This window comes from Hypanus sabinus, chromosome 8 (assembly GCF_030144855.1).
Source record: "Hypanus sabinus isolate sHypSab1 chromosome 8, sHypSab1.hap1, whole genome shotgun sequence".
Lineage (NCBI taxonomy): Eukaryota > Metazoa > Chordata > Chondrichthyes > Myliobatiformes > Dasyatidae > Hypanus > Hypanus sabinus.
Window position 1 is genome coordinate 114,698,788 of NC_082713.1, and position 20,124 is coordinate 114,718,911.

The 20,124-nt window shown below is 48.9% G+C and overlaps 1 protein-coding gene across 1 annotated transcript in view; it reads right to left on the bottom strand.

Annotated features, from left to right (window-relative positions):
• Window positions 1–2,038: 2,038 nt before the first annotated feature.
• Window positions 2,039–20,124, bottom strand: part of dcn (decorin) — a 78,191-nt gene continuing 60,105 nt past the window's right edge. Inside the window, exons 4-8 of the mRNA XM_059977641.1 lie at window positions 18,312–18,525; window positions 16,226–16,339; window positions 6,393–6,486; window positions 5,250–5,388; window positions 2,039–2,829 (exon numbers count right to left, since the gene is read on the bottom strand). Of these exons, the coding sequence (XP_059833624.1) occupies window positions 2,635–2,829; window positions 5,250–5,388; window positions 6,393–6,486; window positions 16,226–16,339; window positions 18,312–18,525 (756 nt within the window). The 3' untranslated portion in view covers window positions 2,039–2,634. The remainder of the gene's footprint in view (window positions 2,830–5,249; window positions 5,389–6,392; window positions 6,487–16,225; window positions 16,340–18,311; window positions 18,526–20,124) is intronic.

A 20,124-nucleotide genomic window follows, 5' to 3' on the forward strand; every position in this document is an offset into this window, starting at 1 on the left:
ACCTGTGCCCTTGCATAACACCTGTTGGTCTTAGGGAATATAACACAGGAGGAACACTACTTAATACTGTGAATGTAAGAATGAAAAGCCATTGTGTGGCTTATTCTTAGAAATATTTTATTATGAAATTAAAAACCATGTTCCCTTGCCTAGCCATGACCTTGCTGAGTTAGAAAGATAGAAAAACGACAGCACAATACAGCCCCTTCAGCCCCCAATGCTGTGCTGAACATGTCCCTAGGGTTACCATAGCCCTCTATTTTTCTGAGCTCCATGTACCTATCCAGGAGTCTCTTAAAAGACCCTATCGTACCCACCTCCACCACCATCGCTGGCAGCCCATTCCATACACTCACCACTCTCTGCATAGAAAAACTTACCTCTGACATTTCCTCTGTACTTACTTCCAAGCACCTTAACACTGTGCCCTCTCATGTTAGCCATTTCAGCCCCGGGAAAAAGCCTCTGACTATCTACACGATCAATGCCTCTCATATCTTATACACCTTTATCAGGTCACTTCTCATTCTCCATTGCTCCAAGGAGAAAAGGCCAAGTTCACTCAACCTGTTTTTGTAAGGCATGCTCCCCAATCCAGGCAACATCCTTGTAAATCTCCTCTGCACCCTTTCTATGGCTTCCACATCCTTCCTGTAGTGAGGTGACCAGAACTGATCACAGTACTCCCAAGTGGGGTCTGACCAGGTGCCTATATAGCTGCAACATTACCTCTCAGCTCTTGTCTGAACCAATCATGAATTGGAATGACAATAGCTGAAGAGGTCCTGTGGTTTAATGCATCTTCGATGCAGTTGGTTTCTCTAATGTTCTCAAACACAGACACATTCACCTCAAATTCTAAGTACGTCAACACTTATGCTACTGTGATTGCAAATAAGTAAGTTGGTGTATGTTACTTACATGGCTGTGATTTAATATATTTATTTGTTGTTATTTATCCAAAGGACTTCTATACTGTGTCAAAATACTTGGGAAGGCACATTCTGTGGCTCATTGTAAGACATGTCTAAACTGGAACAAAATTAGGCCATTCAGCCTATCGAGTCTCCTCTGCCATTCAATCGTGGCTGATTTTTTAAACCCCTTCCTCCCTGGAGGATCCAGTATATCACAAAAGATGCTTGCAAACGTCTGTAGATGTACAGTGGAGGAGCATCATGACTGGTTGCATCACAGCCTGATGTAGAGACTCCAGTGCACAAGAAGGCAAGAGGCTATATTGGGTTGTAGACTCAGCCTGCTCCAGTATGGGCACAGCCCTTCCCACCATCAACGAATGGAAAGTGGCATCCATCATCAAGTGCCCCACTGTCTGGACGTGCCCTCTTTTCATTACCACCATCAGGGAGGAGGTACAGGAGTCTGAAGACCCAAACTCAATGATTTAAAAACAGCTTCTTCCCTTCCTTTAAACAAAAATATTAATGGTTTATGAACACTATCTTGTTATTACTTTTTATACAATATATTTAATTTGTAATTCGTAGTAATTTTATGCCAATCAAGAGCCTATGATTCTCTGCCTTAAATAACCTGGGCTCCACAACCCAACGAATCCACAGATTCACTGCCCCCTGTCTAAAGCAATTCCTGCCCATCTCAGTCTTAAAGGGACATCCCTTTACTCTGAAGCTCAGCCTCACTCTTCTCTCTAACTCCCACCAATATGCAGGTAGAAGATGAATATTCCTTATTTATTTATTTATTGAGAAACAGAGTGGAACATGGCCTTGTGGCCCCTAAAACCATGCTGCTCAGGAACCCCCTGATTTAACCCTAGCCTACTCACAGGTCAATTTACAATGACCAATTAACCTAACAACCAATATGTCTTTGAACTGTGGGAGGAAATTGGAGCACCCTGAGGAAACCCACGCAGTCACTGGGCGTACAAACTCCTTACAGACACGCTCATTGTACAGACTAGCAGAGAGTCCTGTTGCCTACACAAGGAATATGAAGTCAAGCTGTGGCGTAAGAACCCACCTCCATTTCAAAATAAATGAACAAAAGAGCCTGGAGCTTAAAATATATTTAGTCTTGGTATCACTTTGGATGCGTAAGCACCAACATGCTGTTTATGGTACAGAGAGTTTAAAAAAGAAAATTGACAGTCAAAACCCTTGCTCCCCCTTTCCAGCACACGCAAAGACTCTCACTGTGAAACAAGGACAGAAGAAAGTCTAATGGGGTTCTGCTGCAAGTTTGCTGCAGTTATGCTTCTAAGGATGATGAAATGATTCATTGTCCTGGGACGGTAAAGAGGAACCATGACATACAGTGTGTGACTGCCAGATCATCACCACAGTGGATAATAAATTACTCGCTGGTGGTGGGCCGCAATTGGACCGTGTGACAGAGACATGCCTGTGCGCGGTAGAATACGCTGACAGGCAAGAGGGCAAAGAGTGAGGAGGTGCAAGTTTCTAGAACTATCTGAGAATAATGGAGATTGTTTTAGTAGCAGCTGCCTTTTGGGATTAAGCCAGGGTTGAATCTAGTGATCTTTCTCGGGACTTTTGTTTTCAAAGGCATCATGCGAGAGATATTCAGCATTTCCAGGGGCATTTCCTTCTCGCAGACGACGGGGTCTGGGGAGGGCTGCGGCAACCTTTACTTGAAGTTGCCGAGCTGGATGGCCGCTCGATTCGTGGCACAGCGGAACGTGATTGGCTGGATCTCCCAGTAAGGGACAGGGTTGTTGAAGAGGCTAATCCCTGAGTACAAGTTCTTCTTGGCGTAGTAATCCTGGCCACAGAAGTCGTTAACGTGCACACTCGAAATTAGGTTATTGTGGAGGTAAACCACCTGTAGGGAAAAGTGGAAGAAGAGCATAATTAAATAATGAGAGGCTGTACATTGATATCAGGCAATGCACTAGTGTCTCTACTTTATCTATCGTCATAATCTTTTATCAGCCTCTGGCACTGCAGAGAAAACAACTCATAGCACACCTTCTAATCCAGGCAGCACCCTCTCCAAAGCCTCCAGAGCCTTCCCATAACAGGGCAACGAGAAAGAAATGCAACACCCCAGATGTGGCCCAACCTGAGTGACATACCATTCTCCCTCTCACAGTTCCCCATTATTCCTTCATGAATGTGTCTTTTAAATGCCCCTAATGTATTTGCCACTGTCATCACCCTGGCAGTGCATTCCACATGCCCACCACTCTGCATAAACGTCCAACTTCTGATATCCACTCCTTTCCCTCCAAATGATCCCTTCTCATATTCTGCCCAGGGAAAAAGACACTGGCTGTCTATATCTGTTATTATCTTACACACCTCGAGTAAGTCATCTTGCATCCTCCTTTCACTTTCTAATACAAACTGCATCCTGGTAGATCTCCTCTGCACCCCTTCCAGAGACTCAATACCCTTCCCGTAACAGGGCATTCAGAATTGAATACAATACCCCCGAGGTGGCCTAATCAGAGTTTTATAATGCTGCAACATAACTTCCTGACCCTCTGACCCATATCTGGTTGGGTATATAACGTTTAGCTTTAGCACAAGGGACCAAAGGGCCTTTTTTGGTGCTGTGTGACTCTAAAGATGTTCAATTTAAAACAATCTTAAAGTAATCAAAGAATCAGTTGGAATGGGATGTTGGCAAAACCGCACTTGGAGTATTGTGTACAGTTTTGGTTGCCTTGCAATAGCCCTCCCCACCACTTAGCACATCGACACGGAGCGATGTCACAGGAAAGCAGCGTCCATCATCAGGACCCCCTCCACCCAGACCATGCTGCCATTAGGAAGAAGGTACTCAGTCTTGGGATTCATACCACCAGGTTCCGTAACAGTTAGTACCCCTCAGCCATCAGGCTCTTAAACATAATGGATAACTTCACTCAACTTCACTTGCCCTAAAACTGAACTGTTCCACAACCTATTGACTCATTTTCAAAGACTCTTCAGCTCATGTTCTCAACGTTTATTGCTTTTTATTTATTATTATTATTATTATTATTATTATGTCAGTTTGTTGTCTTTTGCACACTGGTTGCCCACCCTATGGGTGTGGTCTTTCATTAATTCTGTTATGGTTATTGGATTTATTGAATATGCAACAACTTTCCTCCCTCCCACATTACCCTTCATTTTTCTTTCTTTCATCTGCAGGTCTCTTAAGTATCCCTAATGTATCTGCCTCTACCACCATTCCTGGCAGTGTGTTCCACACATCAACTACTTTCTGTGTAAAATAACTTACCTCTGAATTCCCTCTATACTTTCCTCCAATCAGCATAGAGTTACGCCCCTTGTGTTAGCCATTTCCACCCCAGGAATAAAAGGCCTCTTCGAGATGTAGGAGAGTGGGGGGTGAACATATATAGTTCTATAAAATCATGAAGGGTGAACACATGGTAGTATTTTTCCTAGGAAAGGTGATATTTTTCCCAGGGAAGGGGGCCGGCATGGTGATGTGACGGTTAGTGCAATACTTTACAGTGGCTGCTGTAAGATCACATTTAATAGCACCACTGTTTGTAAAGAGTTGGTGTGCTCTCCCGGTGAGCATGCAGATTTCATCCGGGTGCTCCTGCCACATTCCAAAGACGTAGTCAGGGCTGGTGAGTTGTGGACACGCTATGTTGGCACCGGAAGCCGGGTGGCACTAGAGGGCTGCTCAGTACAATCCTCGCTGTTGTGATTTGACATAAACGACATATTTCACTGTACGTTTCGATGTTCATGTGACACATAAAGCTAATCTTTGATCTAAAAAGTGGTGGGTAAAGGCTTAAAGTGAGAACTGAAAAATTTAGAAGGGGCCTGAAGGGCAACTTCGTCATACAAGAGGGTGGTGAATATATGGACCGAGCTGCCATAGGAAGTGATTGGGGCAGGTACAATACAGCATTTAAAAGACATTTAGATAATTAGACATCTAGATGTGCTGAAGGGTCTTGACCCAAAACTTTGACAGTTTATTCCTCTCCATAGATGTTGCCTGGCCTGCTGAGTTCCTCCAGCATTTTGTGTGGGTGCTCTGGATTTCCAGCATCTGCAGAATTTCTTGTGTTCACATCTCATGAAGTACAAGGAAAGCTGGGGATTGGGACAACCAGGGGGAAGTGGCACTCGCTTGGTGGGCACTGTGATCAGTATAGACGAATTGGGCCAAACAGCCCGCTTACATGTGGCATTACTCATTGGGACAGCAAGATCCATCACTCATGGCAAATGAAGAAATTATCTCTCAGACTGAGCACCGTGTACCTGTATGTATCGATGGTCGGCCAGACCAGCAGGCACTCTGAGAAGGGCATTGTTGTCCATGTGCAGCTCTCGCAGGTACGGTGCATTGTCGAGGGAACCGTTGTCCACTGTGGCAATCGCATTGAAGCTCAGACCCAGCCTGCAGTGGTGAGAGTCAGTTGGATCAGTGCTGTGCAGGCCGATCACTGAGAGGCAACCACACTGCTGTGGAGCAGCAGCCAGCATTATCAGAAACCTTCTCCATCCAGAGCATGTTCTTTTCCCAACCCTCTGATTGGGCAGAGATGCAAAAGCCTATGTGCAATTAGACTCAAGGACAGCTTCCACCCTCCTGTTAAAAGACTATTAAATATTTCCCCAGTATGATAAGATGGATTCTTGACCTCATAATCTGCTTTGTTATGATCTTGTACCTTATTGTCTAGCTGTGACCTTGTCTACTTTATCTACTTTGTATTTCCTTTGCAACTGTAGCACAATATTCCTCATTCTATTACTGTTTCCCTTTGTACTACCTCTCTGCACTGTGACCGTGAAATCATCTGTGTGGATGCCAAGCTTTTCACCGTACCTTGGTACACGAGACTGCAATGAACCAGTTGCCAATTTTCATCGCAGTGGTTTCAGAAGGCAGCTCACCCTCACCTTTTCAGGGCAGGAAGGAACACACAATTAAATGCCAGCTCAGCCTTTGAAGGCCACACCCCTTGAATAAAGAAAAGGGTTCTCTCAACTGGGGCCCCTTTCCTTTGCCTTTTGATATTCCCGTCCATCCCACGTGCCTTACACAGGTAGCTGCAGGGTGTGCTAACATGGGGGTTATGTTACTAGATCAGTGACACACATCTAATTATCAGTACAGAGACCCCTTCTAATTCCACCTAGGCATTTTAATAATTTAAATAAAATATGTACTGAAAAATCTTGTATCTATGGTAGTGAACGTAAATCTACAGATTATAAAAAATTTCAAAGTTTTCTGAAATACGCCCACTCCTGCTTCTGTTATTTAATGCTTCATTAAGATTCCTAACAGGGAGCAGAGGTGCCTCAGGGGAAATAGGCTGGAAGCAAAGAAGCCACAACGATTATGAAGGTACATCAGTGAATACATATAGATAGTGTGCTCGAGTTTCAGCTTACCTGACCAAGTTGTAGAGACCCTTCAGAGAATCAGCTTTCACCCGAGTTATTTTATTACCATCCAGATGAATTTCAGACAGAGAGCTTGGGAGGTCTAGTTGAGAAGAGAAATTATCAAAAATGAATACAAGAGATTCCGTGGATGCTGGAAATACAGAGTAACAGATCAGGCAGTGTCGATAGAGAAAGCACCAACATTTCAGGCCAAGACCCTTCTTCATGAAGTCATGTTAAAGGGTCTCAGCCCCAAACGTCAGTTCTTTATTCCTCTCCATAAATGCTCCCTGACCTGGAGAGCATCTCCAGTGTTTTGTGTGTGTTTATCCAGAATGAACGAGGTGCGACTATAAAACTAGAGGCTCAGCCGTAAGTTTGTCCTTTGATCTAGAGAATCATTTTCAAGGACTCTCTACAACACATGCTCCCATTATTGTTTTTATTTGCTCAGATTAACTTTTGCACATGAGTTCTTTGTCAGTGTTCATCTGTTTATGTGCAGGATTTTGTAAATGTCACCGTGTTTCATTTTTCCTGTGAATGTTTGCAATAAAATGAATCTCAACAGTATCTGGTACCATAGACACACTTTGATAATAATTTTACTTTGAACCTTGGCTCCAGAAACATTCCAGAGATGTGGAATTCCCCACTCCTGCATGAGCCCAGTGAAGAGTGGTGGGATGTGAAATGGTTGAGTCATAGGGCAAGTAACTCTGCTCCCCCTTAATGTGCTCCTGCAGGTTTCCACCAATAAAACCAAGTGAGGCGCTATATGTTTAATGAAACCTATAACACATTTTATTGAACTCCAAAACCTAAACACAAAAGCGTGCTAAAAATCTTTATGTAAGAACATCATTGCAACAAACCAGCCTCGTAGAGTGAAACCCCAACTCAATGTTGGTGATTGTAAATTATGTTCATTTTTCCCAATTTCATTACCCTACATGGCACCCCACCCCAGCCCCCCAGATTTCACTAAAACTGACGCTGTGAGCCTGTCTGGAGCTTGGACCAACTGTATGGCTCGGGCCTGGTGTTCCATGGGTAGAGGAATAGCAGGTGCCTCTGGCTCGTCCAAAGGTGCGTTGACATGCTCGTGGTCACGTTGTGACAGCAAGGGCATGGTAGCAGAATACTCCATATCTTGTTGGGCCAGTTTAAGGTGATCTACTGAAATACATCCTGGTTTACCCCTCTTATCTAAGATAGATGTCTTTTCTCCCCATACCAAACTGCAGAATTGGTCATTGAGGAGATGCTAGCTTGCATCATAGCGGACGAGAAAAACCGAGGCAGAATGTAGATCAACAGGAACCCCAGAGGGCTGTATGCCATGATGGGAGGTAGGAGTAGATGCAAGTGAATTGAATTTACTGAGGAGGGTGGAGTGCTGTTGAGGGGCCGACCAGGCAGTAGTGGTGTTAGGAATGAAATCACCTGGCACTTGAAAAGAATGCCAGTACACCAACTCAGTGACGGACAACTGCAGTTTGAGCAGTTCTGAGCCCCAGTAGGACCCAAGGGAGATGATCATGCCAATACTCATCAGTTTGGAAAGCCCTCAAAGCTGCTTTTTAGAAGTGCTGAAACCACCCACATAGGCCATTGGACTGTGGATGATACACCATGGTGTGATGCGGTCCAGCACTGAGGATCTGGGCCATCAGAGCCCATAGGTCTGATATAAGTTCAGGAGCACGGTCACAGGAAATATCAGATGGGGTGCCAAACCGAGAAACCCAGGTGCTGATGAATGCCGGAGTCACGTCAGCAGCCATCATCGATACTAGAGGGACGACCTCTGGCCACCTGGGGGTATGATCTACTATGGTAAGGAGGTGGGTGAAACTGCGGGAGGGAGGAAGAGGACCAACAAGGTCCACATTGACACGGTCAAACCATCGCTCAGGGACAACAAAAGATGTCCAATGGTGCCTGAACATGCCAGTTAATTTTTGCCCATTGGCATTTCCACACAGGCTGCAGTCCAATCACGCACGTCCTTTCTAAGGCTGTGTCACACAAACTTTAGTGCAACCAGTTTCTGTGAGGCCCAGATGTGAGAGGCCACGGGTGGAGTCAGAAACAGTCAGTCTTCAGTTTGTGGGCACTATGGGGGCGAGGGCGACAGGTTGAGACATCACACAGGAGAAAAACCCCAGTTTCCCCATACTTAATGTCAACCAACCGCAGGCCCGTGACTGCTGTTCAGTAAGCCTGGACCTCTGGGTCAGGGTGCCATGCTGGAATAGTTGACCCCTATGTGTATGGCCTCAGTGACTGGCCGTGGGAGGCAGTCAGCCACGGCAGTATTTTATCAACATGCTGTTTATCCATTGCGAACATGGGTCTGTAGGCCAGATGCTGTAGCTGCCATGGGTCTGATTTTTTGACCATAATATGTACGAGGTCAACAACCGTTGTGAAATAGCGATCATGTAGAAGAAAATGAAAATGGTGACAGCCAGATAGAGACCAAGAAGCTCATGGTCAAACGTGCTGCACTTCCTTTGGGGGATGGAACTGCCGGCTGAACAATGGCTGCCACACACCTCCAACCAGCTGTTCCTGCACAGCACCCACAGCATAGTCTGAGGCGTCAGTAGTAATGGCTATGGGTGCTCTGGGGAGTGGGTGCGCCAGTAGGGTAGTGTTAGTAAGAGCTTGTTGGTGCCATCAAATGGCCTGGCCATGTCCACTGACCAGTCAAGCACATGATTAGAAGTAATGCCTTTAAGCTCACTAGGTAGGGATAGCATAAGTTCAGCAGCTCACGGAATCAAGCGGTGACAGAAATTCGCCATCCCTAAAAACTCCTGCAGTTTTTGATAGCGTGGGGTGGTGGGAAATCCAGAATAATGGCTACGTTTGATGGGAGGAGTTTTGCACCTTCTGTGGAGATGTGATAGCTGAGAAAGTCAATGGTTGACAACCCAGACTGGCTTTTAGTGAGGTTAGCGTGGTGGCTCCGACCGTCAAAAAGTATGTGTAAGTGAAATACTGTACGTGTTTGGATTTGTACTTGCTGGCGACAGGTTTGTCGTCCAGGTAAACAAAAAGAAAATCTAAGTCTTTTAATGCAGAGTCCATCAGCTGTTGGAAAGTCTGTGCTGCATTTTTGCAGAAACTCAAAAAGGCCAAACGGGGTATTAACAGCTACTTTCGGAATGTCCTCCGAGCACACAGGCACCTAATGGTAGTCCCTAACCAGATCAACTTTGGAAAAAATTAACTTTCCGGCTAAACATGCCGAAAGGTCGTAGACGTGCAGGACTGGGTAACGATTGGAGTTGGTGGCCTCGTTTAGGCGTCAGTAATCACAACATGTGTGGCAACCACCATCGGATTTAGGGACCATCTGGAGGGGTGAATCCCAGGGGCTACAATTCCAAGACTTTCCATGTTGGCAAATTCAGCCTTTGCAGTTGCCAGCTTTTCTGGGTCTAATGTATGTACGTAGGCATGTACTGCCAGGCCAGTTGTGGGAATATGGTGCTTGACCCCATGTTTTGTGACTGTAGTGGAGAATGTGGGCTTGGTGAGGTTTGGGAATTCACCCAGCAGTTGAGTAAACTCACATGTGGTGGGACATGCGCTTGACAGAGTCGTCGTGGGGAACTTACTGGAGGAGCAGGGTAACAACACAAAGGCCTTGACATACACAAGCCAGCCGACATTTCTTAAGATTGACCAGCAGTTGTTGGGCACACAGGAAATCTGCACAGAGCAGGGGTCTGGCCACTTTAGCCAGGACGATGGGTAAAGTCACCTACTGAGTGTCACCTATTGTGTTCCATAAGTCTGGATCTTGCTGCCATTGGTGGCCTCCAGAGAGAATTCATCGCTCTTTGCCTTCTCAATAGACAATGCTGGCAGCACACCCACATGAGCACCCGTGTCACACGGGCAGCGTCATCCTCAACCATCACGCGTGTCCATAATGAACAATAGACACCCTGGCAGCTGGAACCCATTCTACCTTTTCCTATAAATTAGGTCCTCAATTCCTGGCAACATCCTCGTAAATTTTCTCTGGACCCTTTCAATCTTTCCCGTAGGTAGGTGACCAGAACAATGCTCAAAACCCCATACTAGGTCTCACCATCTATATAATTTCAACATAACATCCCTACCTCTGCACTCAAAACTTTGAGTTATGAAGGCCAATGTGCTAAGAGTTCTCTTTTCGAGCCTATCTACCTGTGATGCCTCTTCCAAGGAATTATGGATTTGTATTCTCAGATCCCTCTGTTCTACCACATTCCTCACATTCACTGACACATTCACTGTGTCAGTCCTACCCTAGTTTGTCCTGCTAAAGTGGACACTACACACTTGTCTGCAATAATTTCCACCTGCCACTGCCTTCCTCACTTTATACCATGCCCCCAAACTTGGTGTCGTCCGCAAATTTGCTGATGCGGTTTATCACATTATTATCCATATCAGTGGTGTTGATGACAAACAACAAAGGACCCAGCACTGATCACTGCAGTACACCACTCGTCACAGGCCCTTAGTCAGAAAGACAGCCATCTACTACCACCCTCTGGTTTGTCCCACAAGCCCATGTTGAATCTTTGTTTTTCTGATTGCCATCTTTCCTGTAGACAAGTGAGTAGAACTGCAAGGTTAAGTTCAAGCACTGCCAATAATGACTACAAGGCCAGCATAGAAGGAACACAATGACTTCATCAATTTGTGCAGTTGGAGGGGGAGAGAAGTGGGAGGGGTCAAGGCCACAGAAGGATTTAAAATCAGGGATGATGATTTCAAAAATTGGTTGCTAGATCCTTAAACTGTGAAGATAAGTGAGGGTAAGTGCAGTGGGTGATCAGGGCTCAGTAGAAAGTGGAGTTGACTATGTATTGCCGTATTCAGATCTGGAGGGAGCAGAGACAGGGGTGAAGGGATGCAGCCAGACAATCTATGAAAGGATATAAATGTCATTGAGGTGAAAACAGCCAATCTCAATGAAGACCAGAAGACATAGGAGTAGTGTTAGGCCATTCGGCCCATCGTCTGCTCACCATTCCATAATGGCTGATTTAATTTTCCTCTCAACCCCATTCTCCTGCCTTCCCCCGTAACCTTTGCCATCCTCACTAATCAAGAATTCTGGTTTAAATTTACCCAATGGTTGGCATCCATAGCCGTGTGTGACGATGAACTCCGCAGATTCACAACCCTCTGGTTAAAGAAGTTCCTCCTCATCTCCGTTCTAAATGGACACTCCTTTATTCTGAGGAGGTGTCCTCTGATTCTAGATCCCTCCTCCCTCACAAGAAACATCCATTCCATATCTGCTCTATCTAGGCCTTAAAATATTTGATAGGTTTCAATGAGATCTCCCCCTGCCCCCATTCTTCAAAACTCCAGCGAGTACAGGCCCAGAGCCATCAAAACCTCCTCATGTGTTAATCCCTTCCTGCCTGGAATCATTCTTGTGAACCTCTAATGCCGGTGAAGATGGTGTCATGGACTTTGAAGCTCAATCCAGGTGTCAGAAAGGACACCAACATATTGTAAACTAAATGGCTCCAATAAGATGCTAAACATATGACAGGTTCTCCCATTAATTCTATCATATTTGTCACGTCCCATCTTACCTGCATATCGACATGGATGAGAAATTATAATCTGTAAGATTTCCTACAGGACTTGTACTGTTGACAGGAGAATTCATTCAAATAAATACACAGAACACCATGGTTTCCACTGGGACAAATTTGTTTAAAATGCCTCAAAACTACAAAAGACCAGTAAAGTAACCTTCATTTCTATGTCATATGCTAATTTAACCTGTGGTGAATGACCTGAAGAACTGTGATTGGGCGATTCCCAAAATGGAGTTTCGATCAGTATAAAGCATCAAGCAGAGCCTTGGCTGAAATCTGCTTCCTCCACCCTCCTGGAAGCAGGTTCCAGAGTCCTGTCAAAGCTTCTTCTGCCTTTCTTCACAAGTCAGTAATTTCTTGCCAAAACCCTCATTAAAAACTCATAATGATTTTGAACTTGGCTATTAACTGTTTTTAACCTTCCCACCCTGCTTCAGATCCCTGATCTTCCTCGCTTGAGTTGCTTCAACCCCTCCCTGTCCAGGTTCCCATCCCACCGCAACTCCCTCACTGCCTGCCCCCCTTCCAGCTCCCTCACTCCCATCACCAGCTCCCTCACTCCCTCCTCCCCTCCGGCTCCATCACTCCCTCCCATCCCCGGCTCCCTCACTCCCTCCCTCCCCCTCCGGCTCCATCACTCCCTCCCATCTCCAGCTCCATTACTCCTTCCACCCCTCAGGCTCCCTCACTGCCTGCCCCACTCTGGCTCCCCCACTCCCCCCTCTCCCCGGCTCCCTCACTGCCTCCCATCCCCAGCTCCCTCACTCCCTCCCATCCGCAGCTCTGTCACTCCCTCCCTCCCATCACCAGCTCCCCCACTCCCCCCTCTCCGCAGCTCCCTCACTCCCTCCCATCCGCAGCTCCCTCACTCCCTCCCATCCCCAGCTCCCTCACTCCCTCCCCCCTCCAGCTCCCTCACTCCCTCCCCCCTACCAGCGCCCTTACTCCCCTCCCCAGCTCCCTCACTCCCTTCCCCCATCCGGCTCCCTCCCATCCCCAGCTCCGTCACTCCCTCCACCCCTCAGGCTCCCTCACTGCCTGCCCCACTCTGGCTCCCCCACTCCCCCCTCTCCCCGGCTCCCTCACTGCCTCCCATCACCAGCTCCCTCACTCCCTCCCATCCCCAGCTCCCTCTCCCTCCCATCCGCAGCTCTGTCACTCCCTCCCATCACCAGCTCCCTCCCTCCCTCCCCCCTCCAGCTCCCTCCCTCCCTCCCCCCTCCAGCTCCCTCACTCCCTCCCCAGCTGCCTCACTCACTTCCCCCATCCGGCTCCCTCCCATCCCCAGCTCCGTCACTCCCTCCACCCCTCAGGCTCCCTCACTGCCTCCCATCCCTGGCTCCCTCACTCCTTCCCAGTCCCGGCTTCCTCACTCCCTCCCAGCCCCAGCTCCCTCACTCCCTCCCAGGCCCTACTCCCTCACTCCCTCTGCACCGGCATCTCCCTCACTCCCTGCCCCCTTCCAGCTCCCTCACTCCTTCTGATCCCCAGCTCTGTCACTCCCTCCCTCCCATCCCCAGCTCCCTCACTGCCTGCCCCCCTCTGGCTCTCGCTCCCTCCTCTCCCCAGCTCCCTCACTCCCTCCTCTCCCTGGCTCCTTCACTCCTACCCAGTCCCGGCTCCCTCACTCCCTCCCAGTCCCTGCTCCCTCCCTCTGCACCGGCAACTCCCTCACTATCTGCCACACTTCCAGCTCCCTCACTCCTTCTGATCCCCAGCTCCGTCACTCCCTCCCTCCCATCATTAGCTCCCTTTCTCCCTCCTCCCCTCCGGCTCCATCACTCCCTCCCATCCCCGACTCCCTCACTGCCTCCCATTCCCTGCTCCCTCACTCCATCCCAGTCCCCGCTCCCTCACTCCCTCCCAGTCCTCACTCCCTCCCTACCCCCGTCTGGCTCCCTCACTCCCTCCCTCCCCCTCCAGCTCCCTCACTCCCTGTCCCGGCTCCCTCACTCCCTACTCCCCTCTGGCTCCCTCACTGCCTCCCATCCCCAGCTCCGTCACTCCCTCACTCCCTCTCAGTCCCGGCTCCCTCACTCCCTCTGCACCTGCAACTCCCTCACTCCCTCCCCCACTCCAGCTCCCTTACTCCCTCCCCTCTCCAGTTCCCTCACTCCCTTCCCCCTCTGTCTCCCTCACTGCCTCCCATCCCCAGCTCCCTAACTCCCTCTACCCCTCAGGCTCCCTCACTCCTACCCAGTCCCGGCTCCCTCACTCCCTCCCAGCCCCAGTTCCATCACTCCCTCCCAGTCCCTGCTCCCTCACTCCCTCTGCACTGGCAACTCCCTCACTGCCTGCCCCACTTCCAGCTCCCTCACTCCCTCTGATCCCCAGTTCCATCACTCCCTCCCTCCCGTCATTAGCTCCCTCACTCCCTCCCTCCCCCTCCGGCTCCATGACCCCCTCCCTCCCTACCCCCCTCAGGCTCCCCACTCCCTCCTATCCCCGGTTCCCTCACTGCCTCCCATCCCGGCTCCCTCACTCCCTCCCTACCCCCCTCAGGCTCCCTCACTGCCTGCCCCCCTCCAGCTCCCTTACTCCCTCCCCTCCCCAGCTCCGTCCCTCCACCCCTCAGGCTCCCTCCCTACCCCCCTCTGGCTCCCTCCCATCCCCAGCTCCGTCACTCCCTCACTCCCAAACCCCAGCTCTGTCACCCCCTCCCTCCCATCCCCAGCTCCGTCACTTCCTCCCCCCTCAAGCTCCCTCACTGCCTTCCCCCCTCTGGCTCTCGCTCCCTCCTCTCCCCAGCTCCCTCACTAACCCTCCGGCTGCCTCACTCCCTCCTCTGGGTCCCTCACTCCCTCTACCCCTCTGGCTCTCTTGCTCCCTCCTCTCCCCGGCTCCCTCACTTCCTCTACCCCTCCGGCTCCCTCACTCCCTCCCAGCCCCAGCTCACTCCCAGTCCCCGTTCCCTCACTCTCTCCCAGTCCCCGCTCACTCTCTCCCAGTCCCGGCTCCCTCACTCTCTCCCAGTCCCAGCTCCCTCACTCTCTCCCAGTCCCCGCTCCCTCACTCTCTCCCAGTCCCCGCTCCCTCACTCTCTCCCAGTCCCCGCTCACTCTCTCCCAGTCCCCGCTCACTCTCTCCCAGTCCCGGCTCCCTCACTCTCTCCCAGTCCCAGCTCCCTCACTCCCTCCCAGCCCCAGCTCACTCCCAGTCCCCGCTCCCTCACTCTCTCCCAGTCCCAGCTCCCTCACTCCCTCCCAGTCCCCGCTCACTCTCTCCCAGTCCCGGCTCCCTCACTGCCTGCCCCCCTCTGGCTCCCTCACTCCCTCCTCTCTCCGGCTCCCTCATTGCCTCCCATCCCCGAGGCTCCCTCACTCCCTCCCATCCCCAGCTCCGTCACTCCCTCACTCCCTTCCAAACCCCAGCTCTGTCACTCCCTCCCTCCCATCAACAGCTCCCTCACTCCCTACCCCCTCCAGCTCCCTTACTCCCTCCCCTCCCCAGTTCCCTCACTCCCTCCCCCCTCAAGCTCCCTCACTGTCTGCCCCCCTCTGGCTCTCTCACTCTCTATATCCCTCCAGCCTCACTCCCTCCTCTCCCCGGCTCCCTCACTGCCTCCCATCCCCAGCTCCCTCACTCCCGCCCCCGGCTCCCTGGCTCCCTCCCATCCCCAGCTCCCTCACCCTCCCTGGCTCCCTCACTCCCTCACTCCCTCCCAGCCCCAGCTCCCTCACTCCCATTCCCGGATCCCTCACTCCCCCAGCCCCAGCTCCCTCACTCCCATTCCCGGATCCCTCACTCCCTCCCAGCCCCAGCTCCCTCACTCCCATTCCCGGATCCCTCACTCCCTCCCAGCCCCAGCTCCCTCACTCCCATTCCCGGATCCCTCACTCCCTCCCAGCCCCAGCTCCCTCACTCCCTCCCAGTCCTGGCTTCCTCACCCACTCCGAGCCCCGGCGCCCTCACTCCCTCCCCGGCTCCCTCACTTCTGTCCCAGCCCTGGCTCCCTCACTCCCTCCCCAACCCGGCTCCCTCAATCCCTCTCAGTCCTGGCTCCCTCATTCCCTCCCAGCCCCAGCTCCCTCACTCTGTCCCATCCCCAGTTCCCTCACTCCCTTCCCCCGTCCAATTCCCTCACTGCCTCCCCTTCATGTGTAGCAACCAATGACAGCTCAGGAGCACAAGCACATGATGGTTCTGACCAGACACATCGTGTCCTGTGAGGCCAGCTATGGTGTTGTTTTCACAGCCCCTCTCTCGGATTACCTTTGGGAATTGCTGTCAGATCGGAATCCGACAATCGGATGAAGGAAAGTTTCTTCAGGCCCTTAAAGGCCCCGCTGTCAATGCCAGAGTTTTTCAGGGGGTTGCTGCCCATTTCTGAGGAGTGAGAAACAATTGGAAAGAAATATTAGAGTCATGGAATGCCATTCTGGCCCATCGAACACCTGCCAGCTCTTTGAATTACCCAGTTATTCCCATTTATCTGCTCTGATGACAGAGGTACATGGTGATTAGCACATTGATTTACAGCACCAGGTTTCACCATTCGATTCCCACCGCTGCCTGTAGGAGGCGGTATGTTCCCCCGTGACCATATGGGCTTCTTCCAGGTGCTACGGTTTCCTCCCAGGTTCCAAGGACATATGGTTAGGGTTAGAGTTGGTAAGTTGTGGATACACTATGTTGGCATTGTAAGCATGCCAACACTTGCAGGCTGCCACCAACACAGCCATGTTCTGGGTTGATCATTGGCATAAAACAACATATTTCACCCTGTGCTTCAAAGTGCATGTGACAGATAAAGCTAATCCTTAATCCCTAAATTGGTTTATCTCCCCACAGCATAGCAGTCAGCATTAATGACCAGGGGTCAATTCCTGCCACTGTCTGTAAGGAGTCTGTACGTTCTCCCCATGACCACAGGGGTTTCCTCCCACATTCCAAAGATGTACAAGTTAGTGAGTTGTGGACATGCTGTGTTGACAATGGAAATGTGGTGAAATTTATGAGCTGCCCAGCACAATCCTCATTGATTTGATTTGATGCAAACGGCACATTTCACTGTATGCTTCTATGTACATGTCACAAATAAAACTTATCGTTCTTTCTTTCATTGACCTGTAAACCTTTCCTTCTTTCTCTTATTTACTGTATTCCATTTCAAGCAGTGCGTTCCAGCTCTATAATATGCAGAAATATAAAAATATATGAGTAGCGCACTCAAAATGTTGCAGGTCAGGCAGCATATTTGGAGAGGAATTAAGAGCTGGCATTTTTGGCTGAGACCTTTCATCAGAGCCATGAAGAAGGGTCCTGATGAACAGTTTCGGCCTGAATCATTGACTGTTATTTCCCACTGTAGACGCTGCATGACCTGCTGAGTTCTTTCAGAATTTTGTGTGTGCTGCTGTGGATTTTCAGCATCTGCAAAATCTCCTGTCTTTATCAATAAATAATATACATTTTCTCACAATGACACAGACACCACAAAGGGTCAAATCAGGATGGAATTGATGGGAACGTGGGAGGAATAAAAATGGGACTGGCGTAAGAGGGTTCTGCTGGTCAACTTGGACTAGGTGGGCTGACGTGCCCATTTCCTTGCAGGAGTTCCTCATAACCAGTCACAGGAGGGTGGCAATTTATAGAAAGAACGTAGAAGAGTACAGGCCCTTCAGCCCATGATGCTGTGCCAACCTTTTATCCTACTTTAAGATTAATTTAACCCTTCCCTCCTACATAGTCCTCCATTTTCCTATCATCCATGTGCCTATCTAAGAGTTTATTAATTGCCTCTAATGTATCTGTGTTTACCATCACTCCTGTTAGAGTGTTTCACAGCCACCTCTCTCTGTATAAAAAAAACATACCTCTGACATCCTGGCTATACTGTCCTCCAATTATTCTAAAATTATGCAAACACAAGGAAATCTGCAGATGCTGGAAATTCAAACAACACACCGACGAAGGGTCTCGGTCTGAAATGTCGACAGCGCTTCTCCCTATAGATGCTGCTTGGCCGGCTGTGTTCCACCAGCATTTTGTGTGTGTTGCTAAAATTATGCTCCTGGTATTAACCATTTCCGTCCAGGGAAATAGTGCCTGGCTGTTCACTCAATGTATGCCTCTTATCATTTTGTATGCTGCTGTCAAGTCACCACTCATCCTGTCTCTCTCCAAAGAGTAAAGCCCTGTTCTTTAAATGGATCACCACCCCCACTTCAAACAACATCCCAGGAAACATCAAGAGCTAAAAGTGGTAGCAAATATGGTGCAGAGGTCCAATGCTTGAGAGAATCAGGAGAGCTTTGAGCCTGACCTCAGCAAGAGTGAAAGCAATGTGCCATACCCAAGGCGTAGACCTGTGACAGATTGTCAAAGGTATTCTTCTTCACTTTGGTGATCTCATTCTCATGGACACGCAGCTCTTGGAGTGAGGAAGGCATGTTGACTGGGATCTCCTTTAGAAGGTTCTTGGACAGGTAGAGCCTCTGTAACTTTACCAGAGGGGCAAAAGCTTTGGGATGAACCGTGCTGATCTTGTTGTTAACCAGGATCAAGGCCTGCAAGAGGAGGAGAGCCAATCAAAATAAATCTTGCCATGCCAACCTACCATTTCCCATGGCTTGAGTACAACCTGTTCCACAAAAATAACATTACCACCTTGACAATCATAACTTAAGCATAGAGTAAATTGTAGCCATACATTCACATCCAAAGTTCAAAGTAAATTTTTTATCAAAATACATACTTGTCACCATATACAACACCAAGATTCATTTTCTTTCAGACATTCACAGGAAATGCAAAGAAACACAATAGAATCAATGACAGACAAACACCAATATGCAAAAGACATCAAATTTCTCCCTTTCAAACTGCAGAGTGAATTCTATCATATTACAATCAAACCTCCTCAAGGTTCCTTTACCTTAAGCTCCCTAATCAAATATGGTTCATTATACAGTACCCAGTTCAGAATTGCCTTTTTCCTAGTGCGCTCAACCACAAGGTATTTAACAAACCATCTCACAGGCACTCTACAAATTTCCTCTCATGGGATCCAGCACCAACCTGATTTTCTTAATCTACAGTACTGTGCAAAAGTCTTAGGTGTGTGTGCGCACGCGCGCGCGCACACACACACACACACACACACACTTTTATCAGCTTTATCATCACTCACATATGTCATGAAATTTGTTTCAATGCAATACATAAAATTACTACAGTATTGTATAAAAGCCTCAAGCAGACACATAGATTTATATTACAGTACAGAAACAGGCCTTTTGCCATCTTGGCTGAGCCAAACCATTTTTCTGCCTAGTCCCACTGACCTGCACCTGGCTCATATCCCTCCATACACCTCCCATCCATACATATATATATGTAAGGACATATGCAAGTGATGACAAACCTCATTCTGATTTGGGTCTCTGTTGTGGACTGAGTGTGGGAAGGGGGCAGGGAGAAGGGATTCATGGTTGTGAAAAGGGGGAGCGAGAGAGGAGGGAGCAGGAAGCACCAGAGAAACATTTGGTAATGATCAATAAACCAAGTGCTTGGAATCAGATGGCTTTGCCTGGTTTCAGGGCTGGATGTGTCCCCACCCACGTTTAAGACCTGCACATTTTTGTACCTGCATAATCAAAATCCCTCATGACTGTTATAACACTCCCCTTTTTAACATACCTTTTCTATTTCCCATTGTAATGTGCTCAATGGTGGGGAGGGCTTTACCCGTGATGGACTGGGCCATATCCATTACTTGTGGTAGGATTTTCCATTCAAAGGCGTTGGTGTTTCCAACTTACTAACTTTGGGATGTAGAAGGGAGCTGGAGCACCTGGAGGAAGCCCATGTGGTCATGCAGGGAATGCACCAACTCCTTAAGGACAGCAGAGGGAATTGAACCCTGATGGTTGATTGCAGGCGCTGTAAAGCATTACACTCACCTTAACGCTGCCACAATGCTTATTCTATCTATCGAGGAGGAAGGGAAGGAGAACAATAACAGATTGCAGAACATAACATTGCAGTTATGTAGAGAATGCAGAGCAAGCAGACAAGTACAGTACGAGGGCAATGATGAGGTAGACTGGGAGATGAAGAATTCAGCTTTATGGTATAAGATGTCTGTTCAAGAGTCTGACAACAGT